This window comes from Chenopodium quinoa, unplaced genomic scaffold (genome assembly GCF_001683475.1).
Source record: "Chenopodium quinoa cultivar QQ74 unplaced genomic scaffold, ASM168347v1, whole genome shotgun sequence".
Classification (NCBI taxonomy): domain Eukaryota; kingdom Viridiplantae; phylum Streptophyta; class Magnoliopsida; order Caryophyllales; family Amaranthaceae; genus Chenopodium; species Chenopodium quinoa.
This window is the reverse complement of record NW_018745413.1, coordinates 405,718-429,446: the sequence shown is the minus strand read 5'-3', so window position 1 is coordinate 429,446 and position 23,729 is coordinate 405,718. Positions and strand designations below refer to the sequence as shown.

The window sequence follows — 23,729 nt, the reverse complement described above, 5'->3', positions numbered from 1 at the left end:
TTAGCAAATGGGATTATATCTAATGCAACTAAACACATGTTTTTGCTTTGTCAAAAAGATGGCTGATTGCTATAAACTCAAGCATAAGTGACTCAATTACAATTCTTAAATGCTTATTCAACTTATTGCTTAACTATCCTTCTTCTCAAAGCAAGACATTACTGTGCGTCCAAAATGAGCTTCACTAATCCAACAAATAATTCAAAGTGTGGCAAAACATTATTTATCCAAATGTATAGTTTTCCACCCTTTAGAATGACATTAAAAAAATGAAGATATAAGGTGTTTTACAAGTAATTTGTACCATATATAATCTTAGATTAGCCAAATAATGCAAATACCAACTTTTCAAATATGTTATCCATGAATTTCTCAATAATCTTAGTATTATTCTTTGTTGCAATAAATTTCCTTAATACTCAAAGTTTTCAGCACCCTTTAGACCCTTTAAGCCCTAAAGAGATCAATGAAATACGAGCTATTATCGAAAATTCCCATCTCAAAACCCTTACAAACTTAACATACCACTTTGTTGATGTTGATGAGCCAGAAAAGGATGATGTGCTACATTGGCTATCATCAACAAAATCAAATAGACAACCAAAATCTTTTCCTCGTCGAGCTAAGGTGGTGGTCATAGGTGGGAAACAAACACGCGAACTCATAGTAGACTTATCGAAGAGGTCGATTGTGTTAGACCATGTTTACAAAGGTCATGGTTACCCCCCTCTTACATTTGAAGAATTGTTACAAGCAAGTTTACTTACACAAAAAGACCCTCGATTTTTAACTTCACTTTCTAAAAGAAATTTGAAAAGTTCTCAAGTTTCATGCTTACCTCTTACAAAAGGTTGGTTTGGAGAACATGTTTCTAAAAGGGCAGTTAAAATCACATGTTTTTATAGGAACGGAACAACTAACATTTATGGAAGACCAATTAATGGGATAACAATAATATTTGATCTCGAACTACTGAAGGTGACAACATACATGGACCGGTACCGAGCTCCATTGCCTAAGGCCGAAGGTACAGAGTTTCATTCACGGCCACTAAAACCCGGCCCGAGTTTTCCTAACACAACAAACAGCAAGTTGAGCATACAAGGTAATGTTGTTACATGGGGTGATTGGAAATTTCATGTTGCATTTAACTCAAGAGCAGGGGTAATTATATCGACTGCTTCAATATTCGATTCAAAAGAGAATAAGTACAGGAGGGTTTTATATAGAGGGCATGTTTCGGAGACGTTTGTACCGTACATGGATCCTACAGAAGATTGGTATTATAGGACTTTCATGGATGTAGGCGAATTCGGGTTTGGGAAGGCAGCAGATAGCCTTCAACCCCTTGTTGATTGTCCAGGGAATGCAAGGTTTATGGATGGGTACCTGATTGATGGTTTTGGAATGCCTAATTTGCTTCCTAGAGCTATTTGTATTTTTGAAAAATATTCAGGGGATGTTGCTTGGAGGCATACTGAAATTGGTGTTCCTGGAAGAGTGGTAAGTAATTTTTTGGTTTTAAGAGTAATTATTTTTTGTTATTTATAGATTGTGGTAATAGAGACCGAGAAATTTTTAAATGCACATGAGAGTACTTAAATACTTGTTATCCGTGTTAATTTTATTGTTACTAAAGTGTTTTGTACATTGTTTTGATGGTGTCATTGGTCTTTTTCAGATAAGAGATGGAGAGCCAGAAGTTACACTAGTTGTGAGAATGATAGCTACCGTGGGAAATTATGACTACATTCTTGATTGGGAATTTAGACAAACTGGATCTATTACAGTTGGGGTATGTTTTCTTTTATTCCATTTTGATTAGGCTGTTGTTATTATTGATTCATTTCTTTTTATTTGCAACAAATAAATTTGTTGTCTTTTTTTTTTTAATGAAAATAAATTCTTGTCTTATACGAAGTATAAATCACTCCTTAGGTTTTAAATAATAATAATAATTAAAAAAAAAAAAGAAATAGTATTAAAATCTATTAACTATTACTAAAACAAAATATGTTGACATCATTAAATGACACATGTCAATTTCTAATTAAAAATTTTCCTACTTAAACTATTTTTGACATCATTTTTTTTCTTCTATATTTCAAAACTAAATAAATATAGTGCTACTTTGAACATCTATTAACTATTACTAAAATAAAGCATGCTCACATCATTAAGGGACACATGTCAAATTCTAATTAAAAATTTTCCCGCCTAAACTATTTTTGACATCATCATTTTTTTTTATATATATTCCAAAACTAAATAAATATAGTGCTACTTTCAACATTAATTAATAAGATTATGATTTATTTTTTTTTAATATAAAATTGACAACTTTTTAAACAAATAATGGCTACTTAATTCGTGCAACGCACGGGACTAAACTAGTAGAATAATAAAAGAAAGTTAGCTATTATTTTATTCAACCAAAAATCAAAATCTTAAAAATGGTGCAACTAATAGAGCAAAATAAAAAAAATTGTACAATCTTAGGGCTTGTTCTCTTACGTTGAAATTCAGTTCAGTTCATTTCAGTTCAGTTTAGTTCAGCTCAGTTCAGTTCAGTTCAGTTCAGCTCATTTCAGTTCAGTTCAGTTCAGCTCCTAATTTCCTACTCTTATAAATTATTCATTTCAGTTCAGTTCAGTTCAGTTCAGCTCAGTTCAGTTCAGTTCAGTTCAGCTCAGTTCAGTCAATGAGAACAGGCCCTAATAGAACATAAAAAATGTGTAGAAGGATGTAATCCTTTTGTTTTAAAATAATGGAAAACTTGCAAATTGCAGCCATTTAAAGTTCGTATTTTGCAAATTGCAGTCGTTTAAAAAAAATTGCAAATTGCAGCCCAAAATTTCATATAAATTGTAAATTGCAGCCCGATTCAACTTTTTCATCGGTTTACAAGTTGAAAAATCTTTGATTAAAGTTTTAGGGGCCGTTTTAGGCCTTAGGGATCTAATTTGAGCTCGGAATTAGCAAAAAAATAACGCAAGTATCTCGTTTTGCGTAACAAAAGTGTATCGATTTATGGGAAACTGTAAATATGAGACACTTACGTTATTTTTTTGCTAATTCCGAGCTCAATTCGGATCTCTAATGATTAAAATGACCCCTAAAACATTAACCGAAGATTTTTCAACATGTAAACCGATGAAAAAATTGAATCGGGCTGCAATTTACAATTTATACGAACTTTTGGGCTGCAATTTGCAAAAAAAAAAAATTTAAATGGCTGTAATTTGCAAAATACAAACTTTAAATGACTGCAATTTGCAAATTTTCCTAAAATAATTGACACACTTGTCTTATTTTTTTTAAAAAAAAAATTTTAATCAACTTTGACCATATGTTATTGCTATTATATAAAACAAAATTAAGTAGTTATTGGATTAAACTTAATGTATATATTATTGTAATATCAATTTGTTTATAAAAATTTTATTTTATATTTTGGTCAAAATTGATAAAATAAAAGTCAAATATGTCAATTATTTTGAGACAGAGGAAGTACAAGACTTGTTAAGGATACAATATATACTAATAACCATTTAACACAGGTTGGACTAACCGGAGTTTTAGAAATGAAGGCAACATCCTACACATCAACAGACCAAATCAAGGAAGAAGTGTATGGCACCATGGTGGCACCCAACCTTATTGCCATCAACCACGACCATTTCCTCACGTACTATCTCGACCTCGACATAGACGGCGACAACAACTCCTTCATGAAATCGTCGTTACAGTCAAAGAGAGTTAAGAGGATGACAACCCCTAGGAAAAGTTACTGGAGGGTAAAAAACAAAATCTTGAAAAGAGAAGCCGAGGCTAGAATACGACTCGATTCGAAACCAACTCAACTATTGGTGGTGAACTCTAACAAGAAAACAAATGTAGGAAATCTTATTGGTTATCAACTTGTAACGGGGCAATCGGCTTATTCTTTATTAGCTAATGATGATTATCCTCAAATACGTACGGCTTATACAAAGTATCAAGTTTGGGTGACACCCTATGATAAGTCTGAAAGATGGGCTGGTGGATTTTATGCTGATCAAAGTCATGGAGATGATGGCTTAACCGTATGGACACGCAGGTAACTTCGTATTACTAAATTTATTACTGAAAAAAAAAATTGATATTATGAAAATATATAGTATAATAATAAATTTAAGGAAAATTTCACAAAAATAATCCAACCTTTCGCTAGTTCTCTCTCTATCTCAATTTAATTTGGGACTGAATAGAGTTGTGGTCGTACATTGTTGATGTTGTGGGTGGTAGTTGATGTTTTGGGCGTCGTTTGCGGTTAAATTGTGGGTTGATACTTGGTAGTGGATGTGTTAGGTTGAGTGGTGGTGTTGGTGGTGTTGATGAGGTGGTTGTAGGTGTAGTCCGTAGATGGTGGTGAGTGGTTTAGGGGGTGATAATGGAGGAAGGGGGAGGAGAGAGAAACGGGCACGAAGGGGAAAAGAGAAATTATTTTTGTTTTTTTAATTATTTTTATTTCAATTATTTTTTATTTTTTTTTAATTAACAAAATTGACCAATTAAGAAGTGCCACGTGAATGGTAACCGGTCATAAAGGGTAAGGTGATCTGCTAGGGTTTCTAGGAGAGAATAATAAGTAAACTTAGGATTATTCAAGGTTAATTGAAAGGTTGGATTATTTTGGGAGAATAAGTAAAAGGTTGGAATATTGGTGTGAAATTTTCCTAAATTTAAATTAACTTATGTTATAAAGTTTCTTCCTATATATTATAAGGAATTATAGAAGACGAAAGTGACAGATTTATATAGCACAAAGTGAAGACACTTGCACACCCTCTTTATAAATATTTTGATAAATATGTTAATGATAATAAGACACTAAGCTAGTACATGGGATGATTCTATGAATGACTACTATTATATTAAATTTTTATTGATTGATTTTTATTTATCTTTAATATCAAAATTAATTATAATTGTTATTATAATGATAGTCATTTTAAGGACGACTATCATAGAATTGTTAGGGCTTGTTATGATTGATTGAACTGAGCTGAACAGAAGTGAACTGAAATAAACTAAATTGAATATTTAATTTTATGAGAGAATGAAATTAAAAAATGAAATGAAATGAACTTATTGAAGCTGAAATGAATTGAACTGAAGTGAATAAAAGTGAAAATAATTTTAACAGAACATGCCCTTATAGTACGTGAGCAAATAATTAAATGGTACTTATGTAGTACGTTGTAGATAATAAGAGAATGGTAGATGTGAATATAATTACAAGATTAAAAAAAAGTATTTGTTATGGCATGTAGTTTTGAATCTTTAATTTCTATCCATTCCAAAATCCAAATAAATATTTAATTTTGCTTTCATCATGCTCATATTAACTACTTCAGTTTACCAATGTGCACTTAAATTATCCATTGTTTACATAGTATATTTTTTGTTGCAGGAATAGAAAGATAGAAAACAAAGACATTGTGTTGTGGTATACAATGGGATTTCATCATGTTCCTAGCCAAGAAGATTTTCCTATTATGGCCACTCTACGAAGCAGTTTCGAGCTCAAACCAACAAACTTTTTCGACCAAAATCCAATTACTTATAAGTCATGATCAAAGAGAACTGTATATGGATACAATAATGTCACAAAACTTATGGCATGGGATGTCAAATACCTTTGAATCATTCAGCCAGATTCAACTATAATGGTCGAAATTTGAATGTTACAACGTACACCAGGCTAATTGCCATGATTTCAAGTGGCGTATGAGATTGTTGAAGGAGTGTCCAAAAATGTGCGTTGATTTAATTTAGGAATATTACTTTGTAATTTCTCTTAAAGCATTTGTTGAAAATAAATAATAATAAAAAATTTAAACATATGTGACGAATGAAAGTTAAACCTACTCCATTAATATTCTATTCACTTGAATCTATGTATATCTATTTATCTATACTATATATTAAAAGATTTTCCTAAATCAGTATGCGTGACACGTGTCACTTTCCTCATTATGATTCTTAGTTTTACGTGACATGAGTCACTCATAACTGGTTAACCCTTAGCGCATATTTCCAATTGATTTAGCAAGCATATAGGATGAAAAATGTACCTTTAATTCACTAGTAGAAAAAACCAATTTGGAAGCCCTAAATTGGAAGCGGTTTTTCAATTCCGCTTCCAAAAACCCTCCAAAAAAAACCAAAGATTTGCAAAGGGAAGCAGTTTCAACCACTTCCTTTTTAAAAAAAAATCCCCGCCCAGCACAAAACCCTTCTCTGTTTTTCGATCTCCCTCCTCTCATTTTTCATTCCAAAAAATTCACATTTCCCTCCCGTAGACACCTAAAAAGTCTCCCCAAAACCAAACCCGATAATGAACAATCTTTCACCGCCATTATTGGTCGGGTTCAATATTTAATCCCGAGAGTGCTTAAAAAATCGTGTTTAATTAAATTTAGTTTTTGAATAGTCTATGGATCAGTCTTGATGTTTAGTTAAAGCATAATTTATTTTTAATTTCAGTCCAAACTTTTTTTTTTTTATTTTATTATTTTGGCCCAAACCTTTTATTTATTTTATTTTTTATTTATTATTTTGGCCCAATTAATAAATAATAAATCAAAAATGGCCCGAAATTATCAATCAGCACTTGAAAATGCTGAATGAAATTAGGGTAAAAATGAATTTAGACGGAAAAATGGACTACAGGTTCCCGCGTCACGGCAGTAAGCACCGTGTCACGGAATCCAGTGCCGTGCCACGGTGGGATTTCCCGTGACACGGTGCCTGTGATGTATCCTTTCCCCGTAAAACCTTCACGTGTTTTATTCCCCGTACCCTAAATATTTCCCGCGTCATACTTTTGTCCACCGTGTCACGGGAATTTCCGCGTCTGACGGTGCCTAGCACCGTGTCACGGTGCTCTTTGCCGTGTCGCGGTGCTATTTTTTAGGGTTTTTATCTTTTTAGGGTTCCGTGTGTTCCCCTTACTCATTTTTTTCTATAAATACCCTTTCATTTCTGATGTACGGGGCATCAATTAATTCTCTCTTTTTCTCTCTTCATGCTCTAGCCTAAACACTAAACTACCTTTTCTCTTTCAAAATTCTCTCTTCAAGAACTTCAAGGAATCCATACTGTACTCGTGGTTCTGTCCTTAAGCCATGGCGTGAAAGGTAGAACGGTTTGAGGGTTTGGCCCCAAATCAATTCTATTTAATTTAATTTAATTAATTATTGTTTTATTATTTTTCCTTGAAGTTACTAACTCATTTATTATTTTATAGTTGCAAGCAAACAGAATCAAAGTAAGAATTATGCTCTTTTTATTTCTATTATTTTTCTAATGATTTTATATTGTTGGATTTATTGTTAAATTGCTTCCAATATTAATGCTTATTTTATAATCACCATGTTGCATGTTTAAAGGGAATATGTAATTGAAAATCACACCTAATAAGATAACTTGGACAACCAGTTTAGGATCCTTTTTAATCTTGTTATTAATTCAAATGATCACTAATATTTTAGAATTATATGTTGCATTAATATTCAACCAATTTAGCATAATAATATTTTGGACCTAATTTAATCTCTGTTTGTATGCTTTTGAGATCGCAGGAATGTTTTTCACTATAAGAATCAAGTAGAGGCCAATACGAGCGAATGTGACTCCATGACTCACTTCGTACCATCATCCTCGATCCTCCTTTTGTGGTTCCGAACCATATGGAGTTAGTAATCTCATGGATTATGAATGGGGTGTAACCTTCACGGGTCAATTGTTGTTGCCTTTCGTTGTCCCTTAATCGTGGTTGCCTTTTATGATCTGTGAACGGTTTACAAGTTCCTTAAAAACTTGTTGGCGGCTCCCTACTTTCTTTGTCCCTAATCGTAATATGTCAATTCTCACTTCCTATGAGTGCCAAGAATATTCACACATGCTTTAACGTAGGCGCACTTCGAACGACGCCTACACCTCCACTCCTCTCTGACTTTCGTTCCCCTCTTATTTTAATCCGACGAGACTCCACCACCACCACTCCTCTCATTTCGGTGTTGCTGCGGGGGTCCTGGTGCTCGTAGGTGGTTGCGGGGGTGATGTGCTGTGGTTTTTGTTGTGGTGTTGCTGCATGTGGGTGGGTCACTGTAGCCGGAAGTTGGTGGTGTTGCTGCTCGGGTTTGTACAAGGGGTTCACCTCTCCTCCCTGCCATAAGTACCTAGCACCATCACTACACCTCCCTCTCTCACTCCACATTCATTCTCTTTCTCACTCTCAAATTACGGTGAGTTGTTGCTCAATTTTACTTTCATTTGATATAATTGTTTGTTTATTCCAAACTTAAAAGTTAGGGTTTCAAATTTAGTTAACACAATTTTTACTTAATTGTTTAACTAATTGTTTGTTTATTTCATATTGTTAATTTTTTGTTTAATTGTTTACATGTTATATCTTTATATGTTGTGTGAATTAAAGTAGCTTTAAAGTAATTTTATTAAATATATTACTTGTTAGTTAACTAGTTAGTTTGTTAAAATTGGTTAGTAAAATATAATTTATGATTGGATTGTTATGAATGAATGTGTGGATTGTAAAGTAACATTAGTTTGCTTGTAGTTACTCTAATTAGCACTATATAAATGAATGAACTTGTGTATTGTTGAATGTCAAATAAATACAAATTATTGAATGCTTGCATCATCATTTACCTAGATACCCGTTCGAGTCTTTCTCATTATGAGAAAATCTTGAATAGTCCCTGGTTGGGACTATTCTTGGACGTTTGATCTCACTTAGGTAGTGAATGTTTGTCTCTTTTTTGATTTTAAGGAATATCCTAGCTTATCATTTTCCCACTTTGTTCTCTGGGTGCATATGTAGGTAAGTTATTACCTACATAGTGTACTTGGAGAACTGGGGGGAAATGCTGCCGGATTTTCCCTAAAATTGGAAAGTTGACATACATTCACTAGTGAGATTAAACGTTCAAGGATGGGTTAGGTTGGAGTGATAAGGACCTTTTTGGAGCATTCGTTTTTACGCAATATGATGATATATATGGATTGTACTCTGTTTGACATCATAAATGTGTTGGTATGCTTAATAATATATGTATTGGTATGCTTAAAGGCAATTTAAAACATCGATGGATCGCGGTTGGATGTATGATAAAAGTGATATATTGGGATTCTTTAATGGTGTTCAAGAGTTTTGCAAGACTACTTCATAATATCAGCTCAGAACGGGTGTCAATGCCCTTTATTGCCCTTGTGTGAATTGTAAAAAATTCACATTGGTCGTTGTTGCGACCGATTGTTGGCCCCTGGACCGGAAAGAGTAATGGACGTGATGGTACAGGTAGTGTTGGTTAATAATATTAAATTTATCTAATGTTTTTAATATTAAATTCATTACTAATAATTTGAAACTTGATAGTTACGTTTTAATTCAGCAAAATTTTAGCACCATGTTATCATTGCATGTGTCTAAATTAAATTTTTATATTTATATGGTGAAGGGTTATCCTCGGGGTCGGAGAAGAAGAGCTAGATGTGGCTGAAGAACAACTCAATTGATGTAGCATGTAGTACTTTTGGGGCACAGTTGTACTAGATGCACAGTTAATGGATGTAAAAAGTGTTGTGCGTTAAATTTTCTTATAGTCGTCATTAATGTTATTCCAACGCTGTTATTACCACTAACCCCAGTGTAATGTTTGAGACTTATTACGTAATATTGAAAGTTTAATTTAATATAAACTAGTTTTTGATCCGGACGATAACCCATATATAACACAAATAAGCCTCCCCGTTCTCCCTTTAACCTAGCCGATGACAAGGCTAAGAAAATAATCAAAAAGTAGCAAAAAACCAGATCACTCTTGATCAATACCCTTATGAAGGATGCGGATGCCTCAATTAAATTCCCTGATCATAAGAATGAAGTAACGTATGTGAAGCAAAATGTGGGAAAGTTTGGTGAGCGGCACAAAGAATATGGACGCTGAGGATGTTCCCAATGTCAAGCTAGAAATGGAGCCGCTTTGTGCACCAACAGCTGAAAATGTAAGAGACAATGGCAAAGTGCCAAAGGTGATGCCTACCATAGGTCCATTTGCTGCTCCATCCTATTCTGTTAAGGACACCTTCATTTCGATTAAAGATATGCCCATGCATGAGGAGGATCTGATTAAGGTCCCAGTTGACATCGACCTTGATGGAATGGATCATCCTGTTACGGAAGAAGGACACACCAATTTCTCGATGGTTGTTAGGAGCCTCCATCCCGGAGACGTTGGTGTCATATACAACATCCATAGCAACGAGCCATTTGATAAAATCTACCGCGACTATGCTGGGAAAGTTGATGTTTTACCAAGTGATATTAGGTTGTTGATGTGGTCCGATGACCGTACTGCTTTCCGTTGGCAAAAGTCGGAGGATTTTAAGCTGAAAACCAGTAATGTTATATATGTGTTAGCAAGGTAATATATGAACTATGGTTTATCATATCGTATATTGCATTAATTGATATCTAGTTTGGTTATCCCCTTAATTTTGATAGGAAGGAGTGTATGATTTGCATTACAATATATTGCATAAGTTTGCATGATTTTCATATTTTAATTAAGCTAATGTGTGTTACAACTATATTACAACCTAGTATCCTAAATCTTGAAACAAGGGTCAAGGTGTTTTACATTACTAAAGTGTCAAGAGATCCAATTAAGGTTAAGGTGTCGGGTACATTGGACCAACGTTTGGAGAGTATGTTTAACAAATGGGGTGAGGCAGCCAATCTTGATCCTAGTAATGTGGTTTTCCTCCATGAAAGGAGGTCTTTGGGTTGTATTGAAACAGTCGAAGGGGCAAAGATTAAAAATGGAGATGAAATAGTGGCTTGGGTACCAAAGGACAATTAAGTATGGCCTACTCAAATTGGGTCTTGTAGTTTGATTTTGGAAAATATTATGCGTTGATGAGTCCCTATGTTAAGCATTTACTTTTAATATTGTGTAGGTATCTAATTTTGTTGTATTTTAGAGTGTGATGGTGGGTAATAAATCCATGTTATTGTGCTTAATTAAGGGTTTAGTGTTATAATAGTTTAGTGAACTCTAAGTGTTGTGCTTTGTAGAAGAATTGATGTTTGTGTTTTGTACTTGGGCCGACTCAAATGAATTTCTTGTTATCTATGTATGTGTGATCCAGTAACTGTAATGTATAATGAAATTTCTGAAATTGGGCCTTACCCTTTTATGTGATGTCGGCCCAACTTATTTGTGTTTTAAATATTTTATTTCTTTTGGTATACTGGACATGATAAGTTTAATGTTAAGCCTTACCCTTGTAATGATCATGGTTAGTTTAATGTTGTACAATTATGCTTCTGCAATGTCATATATCTCTTACCACTTTTTTAAAAAAAAAATCCATCATTTGAGAAATGAAAGACTTCTGATAATAACATATTAGTGGTAGTTCTTAAAGTGTCCTAGGAACTAAACATCCTTTACTAAATTAGATTTACACATAAAATGTTCCATAGAGCTACGAAAGTGTAACCAAGACAAAACAATACAATCTTAAACTACAAAATACTTGTTAATGTTAGAAAAGGGGGGTCCATATCAATCAAAAACATGTGAGTCTTAGAGTTGGGGCAACTCAACAAGAAACTTTGCACCCACCTTAACACCTTCACCCCTTATGAATTTTTGGACGCCTTTCTTGATGTTGCAAGCTATAATCTTCCCATGTCGATTGTATTTAATGTGCATTGTTGCTTGCCATATCTGATGGTAACACAATAAAAAAAAGATACGATAGTATAAAATCAAGCAATGTACCCATTAAAATATTAACACGTGATAAAATTGAACTTATAATTGTTGGTTTGAATATGTAGCTTGGGATGAACTTGAATTGGAAGGAGGGGGTTGGCTGTGGTGGTTGCCTAGGCTGGGCCGTGTCATCGCCATTATTATCACTTGAATCAGATGAGATCAAAAATAACATCACCGGTTATTTTAACTCCATTCCTCCAAATATCCACTTTAAATGAATCACCACCAAACAACGTAATGGTTAATGTATCACCCATCAGCACGCCATTTTCCTCGACAAAGACCTCCCAACCATCGCCAAAAAATAACTTCTTCCCAGCTTTAGTCCTGACCTTCATGAGATGAACACCATAAGTATTGGAGTCATCATCGCCCCGTTAAACTTCAACCTCCTTTATACCATTACGAATGCCCCACTTTATATAATCTGTAAGACACTGTTATGAAAAAATTTATTTAGATGATATTAGTTTGAAGATCAAATTATCCTTACATTATTATAGTGATTAAAACATGCTCACCAATATAAGACAACTTCTCATCATCATCATCAATCGTGATGGTAAACACTTTTCCACCTGAATTGGCCATATCCTTCTATCACTAAACATACACCAAGTTGATTCGACCAATATTAACACACCACAATAAATAAGGGTGTGTAAAATAAGTCAATTATAAAATAACAACATACATATCATTTGGGCGACATATAACCTCTTAAAATATTATTCTTGCATATATGCCTAGTATTATTAACACAAAATTTACAAATACATTCATTAACCATAAAAAAAATCTCAATAAACAGTAGAAAAAAAAGTAGACATAATCAATGCAAAATATGTACTCACTTGAAATGGACATAGTGTATGCAAGATTTATAAGGACATATTTGGTAAAAGATTATAAAAAATTTAAAACACTGATATTGACTGTATAGATTGGCAAAATAAAGCGCAATAATTGCCAAGTTGGCCAAAACCACAAGAGTACAATCAAGTACTACCAAAAACAGAAACAACCATCTCCTAGATCACAATAAAAAAAAAAAAATAATAAAATCATATATAAACTACAAAAACGGAGAATAAACATGCCAATTCACAGTTAACATTTCACCACATAAAACAATAACAAAATCAAAGTCCAAATCGACTACTAACAAGTAACAACAAAGAAAAGAATCATTAAAAACATGACATGCAACAAGCAGAAACAGGAAACATACACAACCATTTCCGCCTCTAAATAAGATAAAGAAAATTTATTAAAACAATCCACCAAACACACATCAACAAACTAATCATTAATACCAAAAAAAAAGTAAGAGAGGAGAGATGGTATGAAAGGGATAGGGTTTTTTATGTTTTGAAAAGTGAAGTAAAAAAAACATAGAAAAGGGGGGACCATTAGATTGATTTTCGAATACACCCTTTTCTAATACACCCTCTCACGTGATTGGGGGATGTGTAATATTGTCAAACAAAACCGTAAAATAGGTGTATTAGTGTCAACGTAAACGGTTATTTCATTTAAAAAAACAAAAAAAAAAAACAGTTATTTAAATTTCATTTAACGGTAATTATTTTTTAAAATAAAGGAACCTTTTAATTAATTATAAGAAATAGTACAACCCAAAAGCCAAGCATTAGGCTTAGCAAAACCCAACAGCAAGTTCCTATTACTACAACGTAAGACAGAAAGCTTAAAAATATGGTTCAAAGGTTCAACACAAACATTATCCAAAGCAACAGAAATCAGTCTAAACATGATATTCATCAGCATACTGCAACTAGGGAGATTGTCTTCAAATACTTCCTGCAATGTCATCCTCATACGCATCTTTAGCACAAGTGGGCGGTTGATCAAAGAACTGTGCTCCAGTCTCTAAGTCCTTTGCAATTTGGGCAAGGTAGTGAGCCACTCTGTTGGCTACTCTAGGCACATAGTTGAAGGAGAATGAACAACCTTTGTCGAGCAGCTTTTGCATATCCTTGAAAATGGCAGCAAACTCATGAGTACCAGTCTCCTTCAGCTCCTCAATTGCAGGTTTCAGTGAGAGTGCATCAGTTTCTATCACCACCTCCTTCAGCCCTGCGTCAACCGCCATCTGCATACCTCCACAGATTGCAACCAGCTCTGCTTGGGCAGCACTTCCAGCAGCGATTTTCCATGCTTTACCAAACAACCAATCACCATCTGAAGTACGAGCTACTGCTCCTGCACCTGAGCTGTCTTTTTTTCTCCATTCCCATGCACCATCAGTATTAATTTTGACTGTTGTTCCTTGTGGTCTTTGCCATCTCGATTCACGAATTAGCACTGTAGGAATCTTCCCTTTCCCCTGAAAAATATTAAAGGTGATATCCAAGTCGAACTTAAATCTATTAAACAAGGTTAGGGGTTGATAAACAGCATGTTGGAAAACTGTGAAGTTTCGTGCTCTCCACAAGTGCCAAAGAGTAACTGCAAAAATTACTCTCCAATTATTGCTCATATTCATATTATAATTCATCCATCCATTCCAATCAATATTGTAGAAGGTTTGAAAATTGAAGTCCTTATCCATTCTATTAAGACCAAAAATCCTAGACCACAAAGTTCTAGAGTTGATACAATCACGAAAAATATGCATGTGGCTTTCATCATTCAACTTACATCTAGTGCAAATGGGGTTAAAATGATCAATTCTCGTTGCCAAAACAGTTGCAGTAGGAAGAATTTGGTGACACACAAGCATTTTGTATTTAAAGGGGATGGGGATATGCCAGATTTTTTTCCAATTAATTGGGGGAAAAGAGGGGTGAGCAGCAAAATTGAAGGCCAACTTATAAGCACTTCTAATGTTAAATTTTCCATTGGACTCAACTCCCCAACACAGAGTGTCATCCATCGAAGCTACCTTGGGAAGAGGGATAGCCTCAATTAGCTTACAGAGAAATTCCGGAATTATATGTTTGATTCTATGAGTGTTCCATCTACCATTATTAATAATGTAATTAACACTCCAATGGGCCATGTAATTAGGAATGGGGTTATCAACTACTAAATAAATTGGTTTATCACCAACCCAATGATGATACCAAAGACAAATGTCCTTCCCATTCCCAATTCTATAAGAAATTCCTTTCATAAGTAACTCCTTTCCTTTGAGAATATCTCTCCAAAGAGGAGAATCACTAGTATTAGGAATGCTATTAAGAAAGTAAGATCTTTTAAAATATCTAGCACGAAGAATTCTAACCCAAAGTTTATCCGGATCATGAATAATTCTCCACCCTAGTTTAGCCATGAAAGCAAGATTCCAATTTTTTGAATTACGCATTCCTAACCCCCCCAATCCCGAGGGGAGACAAACCTTTTCCCAACTAGTTCTAGGAAGATAATGAGTTTTATCCACCTTATTCCACAAAAACCGCCTACAACTTTTTTCCAAATCCTTTATGATATTACTAGGGAGCATAGTAGTTTGCATTACATAAAGAGGAAAAGAGTTAAGAACCGATTTTATTAAGGTGCATCTTCCGGCCATATTAAGGAGATTGGCTTGCCAACCTTTGATTCTGTTCTTAGTTCTATTAAGAAGGTCAATATAATCTGCCTTTTTAAGCTTGTTAGGGCTAATATTGACACCTAAATACTTCCCAAACGAAGGAGCTCCATTGATATTTGAAGCGTCAATGATAGCTCTTTTAAGGGAGAGACACATCTTAGGAGGAAAGATAACCTTTGACTTAGTTGGACTTATGAACAAACCCGATCTATTACCAAAATCAAGGATCACCTTTTTAATAACCTCCACATTAGAGATTGAAGCCCTTCCAAAAAGGAAGACATCATCGGCATAAAAAAGGTGAGAAATGCTAACCTCATTGTCAATTTTGATAGGAAGCCAATTACCCTCTCTTACCTCATGTTAGTTCAATCATTAGGGAAAGCCTTTCAAGACATAATACAAAAATGTATGAAGAAAGGGGTCTCCTTGTCTAATTCCTCTCGAAGGGGTAAAACTACTAGTCACCTCCCCATTCCATAAAATGGAAATGGATGGCGTAGTAATGCAACTCATAATTAAATTAACCAAGGAAGTAGGGAAGTTAAGGCCAACTAAAGTCTCACGAATAAAATCCCATTCTAAGCTATCATAGGCCTTAGAAATATCGATTTTGAAAGCCATAAGATATTTTTTGCTAGCCTTTTTAAAAAAAATGAGCAATTTCTTTAATGACAAGCACATTCTCATCGATAGTTCTTCCTTCTATGAAACTTGATTGAACCGGATTTATTAACTCACCTAATAGGGGCTTAATCCTATTAGCTATAACCTTAGTGATAAGTTTATAGATAGAATTACATAACCCTATAGGCCTAAAATCATTCATTTTCTCCGGGTTATTAATTTTAGGAATAAGACATATATAAGGCTCATTAATATAATCTGGAATTTTCCCATTCTTGAAGCTATTTGAAACAAGTCTCACAATAGAGCTGCCCACCACATCCCAATATTTTTGAAAAAATTTTGGTTGAATTCCATCAGGACCGGGACTTTTCATAGGGGCCATCAATTTCAACGCACTCCTTATTTCCATATTGGTGACTTTACTAGCAAGAAACACTAAGTCATCATCTTTTATTATCGAATTAGGCATGAAATTAACACTCCTACGTTGACAGGCATGCTTCGACTCAAAAATGCTTTTGAAATAGTTTACACACATATTTTTTAGCATAATTTGGTCGTACACCCACTCCCATTTGTCATCTTTTAAGCATAAAATTTTGCTTCTAGAGTTCTTAATTTTAACCAAAATGTGGAAGTATTTAGTGTTCCAATTCCCGTATTTTCGCCAATCAACCCCAGCCCTTTGAGCCCAAGAAATTCTTTCGATTTTAAGGACATCATTTAACTCTTTTAGAAGGGTTTTCTCAAGATTGATTAAGAAGGAGGAGTGCTTAACACTAAGCGCTTTTTGAATTCCATGAATACGAGCAATAATTCTATTTTTACTTTGAATTGAACTGTTAAAAACAAATTTGTTCCAAAGTTTGACATCACTAGTAAAATAATTTTTTGAATCATAGAAATTATCTCCCTTCCCCCACGACTTAGCAAAAAAATCATCAAAATTAGGGTTCTCTAACCAAGCCTCTTTACATCTAAACGGATAATTAAAATTGCAATTAATTAAACTAGTATCCACAAGAATTGGACAATGGTCAGAGTAAGTTTTTGCGAGGTGAGATACCTGAGTTTGTGGGTGCACTTTCATCCACTCAGCAATAACAAGAGCCCTATCATGCCTTTCCTTTATTAAATCCGTTCCATCTCTACCATTATCCCACGTAAACGCAGGGCCATTTCGCTTTAGGTCAATCATACCCTCCGCGTCAGTCCATTTTGAGAACTCTTTCCCTTGTGAGTTTGTGACCGGTCGTCCTCCCATTTTTTCAGATTGGGTTAGGACCTCGTTCATATCCCCAAGAAGCAACCAAGGAGTATTAGAAGGTGGTGAATTTTCACCAAGAGCCCTCCACAAATCCCTCTCGTCTTTTGATGCCGAAGGTGCATGGATCCCGGTTATGAGGATCTCAGGATCAGCAGGAGACATTTTGAAAAGAGAGTGAATAACGTGGGGTGAGTCAGTTCAAAATCAATTAAAGTTGCGGGTTTTCGCCAAAAAAGCCAAATACCCCCTTTAAGCCCATTAGCAGGTAGGGTTCTAAAATCTTCAAACCCTAACCTCTTGCACACGGCTCTTGCAATGTCATCAGTTGACTTTGTTTCTAAAAGAAAAAGAATATCTGGTTTATGCATCCTAACCACCTCCTTGGCATGTGGAATAAATTCCTTACTGGAAGCTCCCCTGACATTCCATAAAATTGTCTTCATATTAACCACAGGCAGAGAACATTCAGGGAAAATCCCCCTTTCTTGTTCTCTATAGTTATTCTTGGTCGGGAACAATGCCCCCCAATCCCTCCATAGGTCGAGCTTCCCCATAGCCCAAATGTCTTCCATCGACACTAATTGTGCAATCATCTTGATTTGCTGAATCAAGTTGCCCGTCGAGTTGTAGATGAGATTCATTTCCATCTCCACTGCTTCTTTTCGAGTTTCCAACGCCACAAATATATTTCTGTGTTCCATAAGATTTAAAATTTGACTTGCAAGTTGCAATGGATAGATTGGGGGATTTTTTGGTGGGGCTTCTATATGGGTGAAAAGATTTTCGTAATCTAGTAGGGAAGGGTGAATACACTAATTCATCATTATTTGAATTCCCATGTTGATTTGGTTCAGTTGTTCGCTCGGAACCGGATTCATTCTTAGTACAGGCCATAGGTATGGGGTGGGAGATGATGGGAAGAGGTGTTGAGCTAGATATTGAGGTGAGGCCTGGTAGAGATAAGACGGGGTTAGGGTTCGGGTTAAGTTCGAGAGTTGGGGGAACATGGTCGGTCGAATTGCAGGGGAAAGAAGTTGAAATTGATGAGGATGGTATGGTGATAGGCGGTAAATATGGCGGTTCAATGGGGAAATCAGTCGATTTGGGGACAAAGGAGGTGGTACGGTTTGAGCGTTCGATTCCCTGTTCATCGGAGAATGGTGTTCTTGGGGTTCCCGATTTTCCATGATTAGTATCAGTTGAAGGGCAAAGAGAAGGGGATTTGGTGAATTGGGAAGAAGATGATTGATTAATGGAAGTGATAGGAGTTTTAGAAGGAGATAAATTGGGTTGGATTGAATCGGGACTCGGCACCGCCGAAGAGGCACCATTGGTGGTTTCATGGTACGAAGCTCCGGGAACAACTATGCCATTAATATTGGTAATTCCCGATATTGATGTTTTCTCTGAGTGATATCTTTGCTTGGAATCTTTTTTCTCTTTTGCAAGTTCCCTAGTAATATTTCCCTGTTTTTTATTCAAAATTGCCGGCTCCTCACATTCTTCTTCTAAGAGAACCCCCCATTGTATTTTTTTAATTGATTTTGGCGGTTGTTGGCTTCCCTAGATTGTTTCCCTTTATTTTTCTCATTTGTATTTTTTTCCTCCTTCTCCTGTTTTCCTTCCTTTTTATTTTTTTCTTCTTTTTTATTGTATTTTTTTCTCGGTGCTGCTAATACCCAGGGGCCATACTCTTCCTTTTGCTCTAGCTGTAAATCTAGACCTCCCCTATTCTCCTTTTGTGTAACACTCTCCATGGTATTGTTTTCGTGGTGTTCCGAGCTATTTTGCCCCTGTTCAATTGCTCCCCTGTTCTTCTTTTCCCCTATCATGGTCTGAGCAGTACTCTTTCCTTTTTTCAGATGACATTGCTCTTTTGAATGGCCAATCCTGCCGCATTCAAAACATAATGTATGAATTTTTTCAAATTCAATTCTTTGCCAAGCTTTACCAACCCAAACCCTGGTGATTAACGGTTGATTAAGATTGATCTCGACACATACTCTTGCATACCTGTACCTGCTTATCTTATCTGTGGAATAATCTACTCTGATTGGGTTCCCTACCACCTTTGCGATGTTGAACAAGGCTTCCTTGTCGTAACATTCTACAGGTAGCTCTGGAAATCTAATCCAGACTGAGATACTCTTGAAACTGTCAGATGATGGCCTAAAATTGGGCTTCCATTTTCCCATCATTAAGTAATGATCAAATATGAACCAAGGTCCCCCAAATAGGGCCTTTTCGAGATCATCCTGCAATGAAAATCGAAATAGATACACCCCATTCTCCATTTCAATCACTTCTAGCCCTCCTCTTGGATTCCACATTTTGTGCACCCTTTGATTCATGAACTCAGCTCTGATTTTAATTCCAAGACACTTCCCTATTAGGGTCAAATTCCATGGTCTTCTAAGTTCTTGGAGTTTTTCTTTTTTTGAATTTAACAGCATGCACATGATTAGTGAGGTCTTCATCTTCCTCCTCCCATTCCTGAGATGCAATCATGATTTTTCTTGCTTCTTTGAACCATTGGGAAGACATGGTTACTGCTTCTCTAAAGGATCCTACACCCTTAGTGACAGGAATGCTACTCTTACTGTCATTAGTAGCATTCCCCCCTGTATTTACCTTGACAGTTTCCATATTAGCCACCTCCTCTTGCAATGAGGTAACTTGCCTTGCATCTTTTGCATCTTCCTGAGTACATTCCATATCCTCAATAAGTTGAATTTGTTGGGTGTTATCTGTGCTTATATCAAGTCTAATAACTGATTTGTGCACCAGGTCTACTTCCTGAGTAGACTCCATTTCGATATCCAAAGATGGTTGCATACTTACTAGATGACTAATGGACTTAATAGAACGGAATTAATCTAAAAGAAAGGCTTAAAAATAGCTAATCTAAATGCTAAGTAGCAATGAAAGAACACTGCTTGCTCCCTGCTAGAAGAAAGCTCCCGGAGCTCCCAAACACTATTGTGTTGGGAGGTGTTCTCCGATGGCTAAGCATCTAGAGAGAGAAAGCTCCATTACTTAAAACGGCGAGGTCTTTAATTTTGTAATGAAAATAATTATGAAAATTGCATATAAACAAAACCGTTATTACTCCGGCCGTACGAACCTAACAAGACCCAAGATGGTATATGTTTTCGGTTAAGAATATTATACACAGTAGGAAATTTTGACAATTACCACCTTCTATTATGTCCATTTTAGCAATTACCACCTTTTTTTTTTTTTTTTTTTTTGTGTGTGTGTGAGAAAATTACCACCTTCTATTTTGTAAAAGCATCAAAAACTATCACCTTTTTACCTCTCAACTAGGAGTGAGAAAAAACTATGGGTAACCGGTTTTGGAACCGAAACTGGTTTAGACCCGATGGGTCCAAACCCGAACCTGATTTTGCCGGTTCCAATTCCGGCTCCAAAATTTTTGGACCCGGTGCCCACTGGGTACTCGGTCTTGGAATTAGATAATATAGTTGAGCATCCAGTGACTAGTGAGCCCAAAGTACAACAAGCCCAATATGTATAAGACAACCATAATTTATGCTTTAACCCTAAAATATCCCACTCACACTCTCAGCCTCCACTATCACAATTTACATATTCTCTCACCTCTCAAGTCTCACTAATTCACGGGTCACTTCTCAAGATCTCAATCTCTAACCGGCTCGATTCCCTCGTATGCTCATCATATTCTAGGTTTGTCTTCTCTCCTCTATATCTTCCTCCGCTTGTTATTTTCAATGTTGATTATGTAAATTCATGAATTATTTTTCTGAATTTTTGAGTTATGTTACTAATTAATACCGGATCTGTGTTTTTTTTTCATTCGGGTGATTTAGATTTCTTGAGACTTCTTTTACTTTTGCATGTTCATGAAAATTGTGCTCTTTTTTTAATTAAATTGAGATTATATTTTGGTTGACAACTTGTTGTACATTAAGTTGTTCATCTTTCATCAATTTTGTGTGCGTGGGTGTTTATTTGATTAAAAAGTCATTTTTTTTTTTTCTTATTAAGTTTATTGCTCATCTTGTTTACTATTTTTTTTTCAGAATTTGGTGATAGTGGTATGACACAAGTAGGCAAAAATTGATGCGGCAAAGGTGTGCTTCAAGTTTGGAATCAAGAAATCTATCCTAATAAATTTTGGAAGCTTATATGTAGTTTTGTGGACATTATGTTTGCTTATTGTAATTTTAATGAAATTTGTATAAACAAGTTTTTTTCAATTATTTTTAAGATTTAGGGTTACAAGAAGTCAGGAACGAGTTAAAGACTTACAGTTCAAATTCTAGGTTAAAAAAAAAAAAAGCAGTTTAATACTATAACTTTTAAACCGAAAAAACAAAATTAAAAAAAGGAACTGGGTACCCGGAATCGGAACCAGTTCCAAGATCAGTTCTAAAAATTCAGGACCCGGTTAAACCAGTTCCAAGACCAGTTTCGAAGAAATCAACCGGGTACCCGGTCTTGCTCACCCCTACTCGTCAATTGGGATAACCGGATGGAGGTTGGGTCGGGTCTATTCGAATTGGATATATTCGAGTCAAAATTATTCTTTTAACTCGGATCGAGTCGGGTCGGGTCAAATTCGGGTTGGATCAAGGTCGAGTCATGGTCAATCGATTCCGGGTCGGATATGGGTCAGGTCAACTTCATATCGGTTCACTTTCGGTTCGCTTGGATCGGGTTCAAAATGGGTTTAACCGGGTTATTTTGGGTCAGATGGACTTGGGTCGGGTTGATTTCAGTTCGGATGATTTTGATTCGTTCAAGTTCGGTTTGATTAAGATAAGGTTGATCTGTACCGTTCATTCATTATTGAAAAATGATAGTTACATATGGTGGTGTATAATATACTAATAAGAATGTCTTCTTTTTAAGGTTATTATAAATCTTCAATTGTACAATATTTAATGTAATCTTTTAGATGAGACGAATATTAAGCTTAGAAAGTAATTTTATATAATTGGTATGTACATGAAGTAAACTTGTTACTCCGAATTTTTTATTTGTTGTAAAATAAGATGACTTATTAATAATTAGTAAAATAGTAGTATAAGAACTTGAATAAAAAAGTCGGTAATTAATTGTCGTTGGGTTAAATTCGAATCGGGTAAAAATCTAATTGGGTTAAAATCGGGTCGGGTTGATGTCAGTTCGGGTCAAAACAGATCGGATTAGATCGGTTATTTTTCGGGTCAATTTCGGATCGGGTTGAGCTCGGGTCGGGTAAAATCGGTTCGAATTAAGTTCAGGTCGGGTCAAATCAGATTCGGGTTGTGTTCAATTCGTATTAAATCGGTGACGAGTTAGTTCAGATCGGGTCAAGGTTGGATTCGGAACGAGTTTGATTCGATTACAGATCGGGTTTGGGTCTTGATTTTCTCGGATCAAATTGAATCGGTTACAGTTCGAAGCGAAAATTTTTTTCGGGTCGGTTAGGTTTTGACACCTCTACTCCCAAGTCCTAACTGCCTAATGACGTTAGCTGGGCCCCTTTCTTTACCTTCCCTCCTAATTTCCCTCCCATTTCTCATTCCTAACTCGATTTTCATTTCCCCTTCACTTTTTTTCCCTCAAAGAAATTAGAAACACTTCAATTCACTCCTCGCTCCAAACAAAAATTCACGAACATTATTTGGTGTTGCTGCAACATGACAACGATTCCACGAAGAAAGGTATGTTGTTCATCTTAAGTTAGGGGGTTTCAATTTACTTCAGGGTTTTTTTATTTTCATTTTGGGGATAAATCAGTGTAGTTGAAATTAGGGTTTTGTAATTCAAATAAGGGGTTAGGAGAGTTAATTGGTGAACTAATTAACAACAATTTGTTAATTATGACATGATTCTCTAAGTTATATGTAGTTATAGCTAGGCAAAGGTTTGATTTTGTGTAGACACAATTTCACATCTGCAAGTGTGGATATCCAACTTCCAATCTGACTTCATGGACTAAGCAGAATCCATGGAAAAGATTTCAAGGTTGCCAATTTTACGAGCCTGATAGCTGGGGTTGTGACTATTTTAAATGGGTAGACATTGAAATGACTGAATAGCAATAGGATGTGACTAATTCACTAATGGCTGATGTGAAAATGCAGAAGATTGAGTTGAGAATGCTTAACAAGGAGTTGGATGATGTGAAAGATGGAAAAGGCCGCCTTGAACATGAGAATGAAGCACTCAAGGGTCAATTGACAGTGATGAAGAACCATGGATTCATGTTCCCTGCATTTTGCTGTCTGCTAGTGTTTGTGGTTGTTGTTGTTATACTGTTTAGGTAGCTCAAGTAGTTTAGGCTAGTTTAGATGTTGGTGAAATCTTATTGGTGGTTTCCTTTGTGTTGAATTAGCTAAGAATGAAGCAATGTATTGCCTAAAATGTAATTGTAATGTAAGCTGGGAAT

The 23,729-nt window shown here is 35.4% G+C and overlaps 1 protein-coding gene and 1 long non-coding RNA gene across 2 annotated transcripts; both read left to right on the top strand.

Annotated features, from left to right (window-relative positions):
• Positions 1 to 362: 362 nt before the first annotated feature.
• Positions 363 to 5,938, top strand: LOC110713448 (primary amine oxidase 1-like). Its single transcript, XM_021891895.1, has 4 exons — positions 363 to 1,503; positions 1,682 to 1,795; positions 3,561 to 4,099; positions 5,456 to 5,938. The coding sequence occupies exons 1-4, from the start codon at positions 364 to 366 to the stop codon at positions 5,616 to 5,618; spliced, it is 1,956 nt and encodes a 651-aa protein (XP_021747587.1). The 5' UTR covers position 363; the 3' UTR covers positions 5,619 to 5,938.
• Positions 5,939 to 20,832: 14,894 nt separating this feature from the next.
• On the top strand, positions 20,833 to 22,208 carry LOC110713441. Its single transcript, XR_002509920.1, has 2 exons — positions 20,833 to 21,016; positions 21,373 to 22,208. It is a non-coding gene; the product is annotated as an uncharacterized LOC110713441 (long non-coding RNA).
• Positions 22,209 to 23,729: the final 1,521 nt, after the last annotated feature.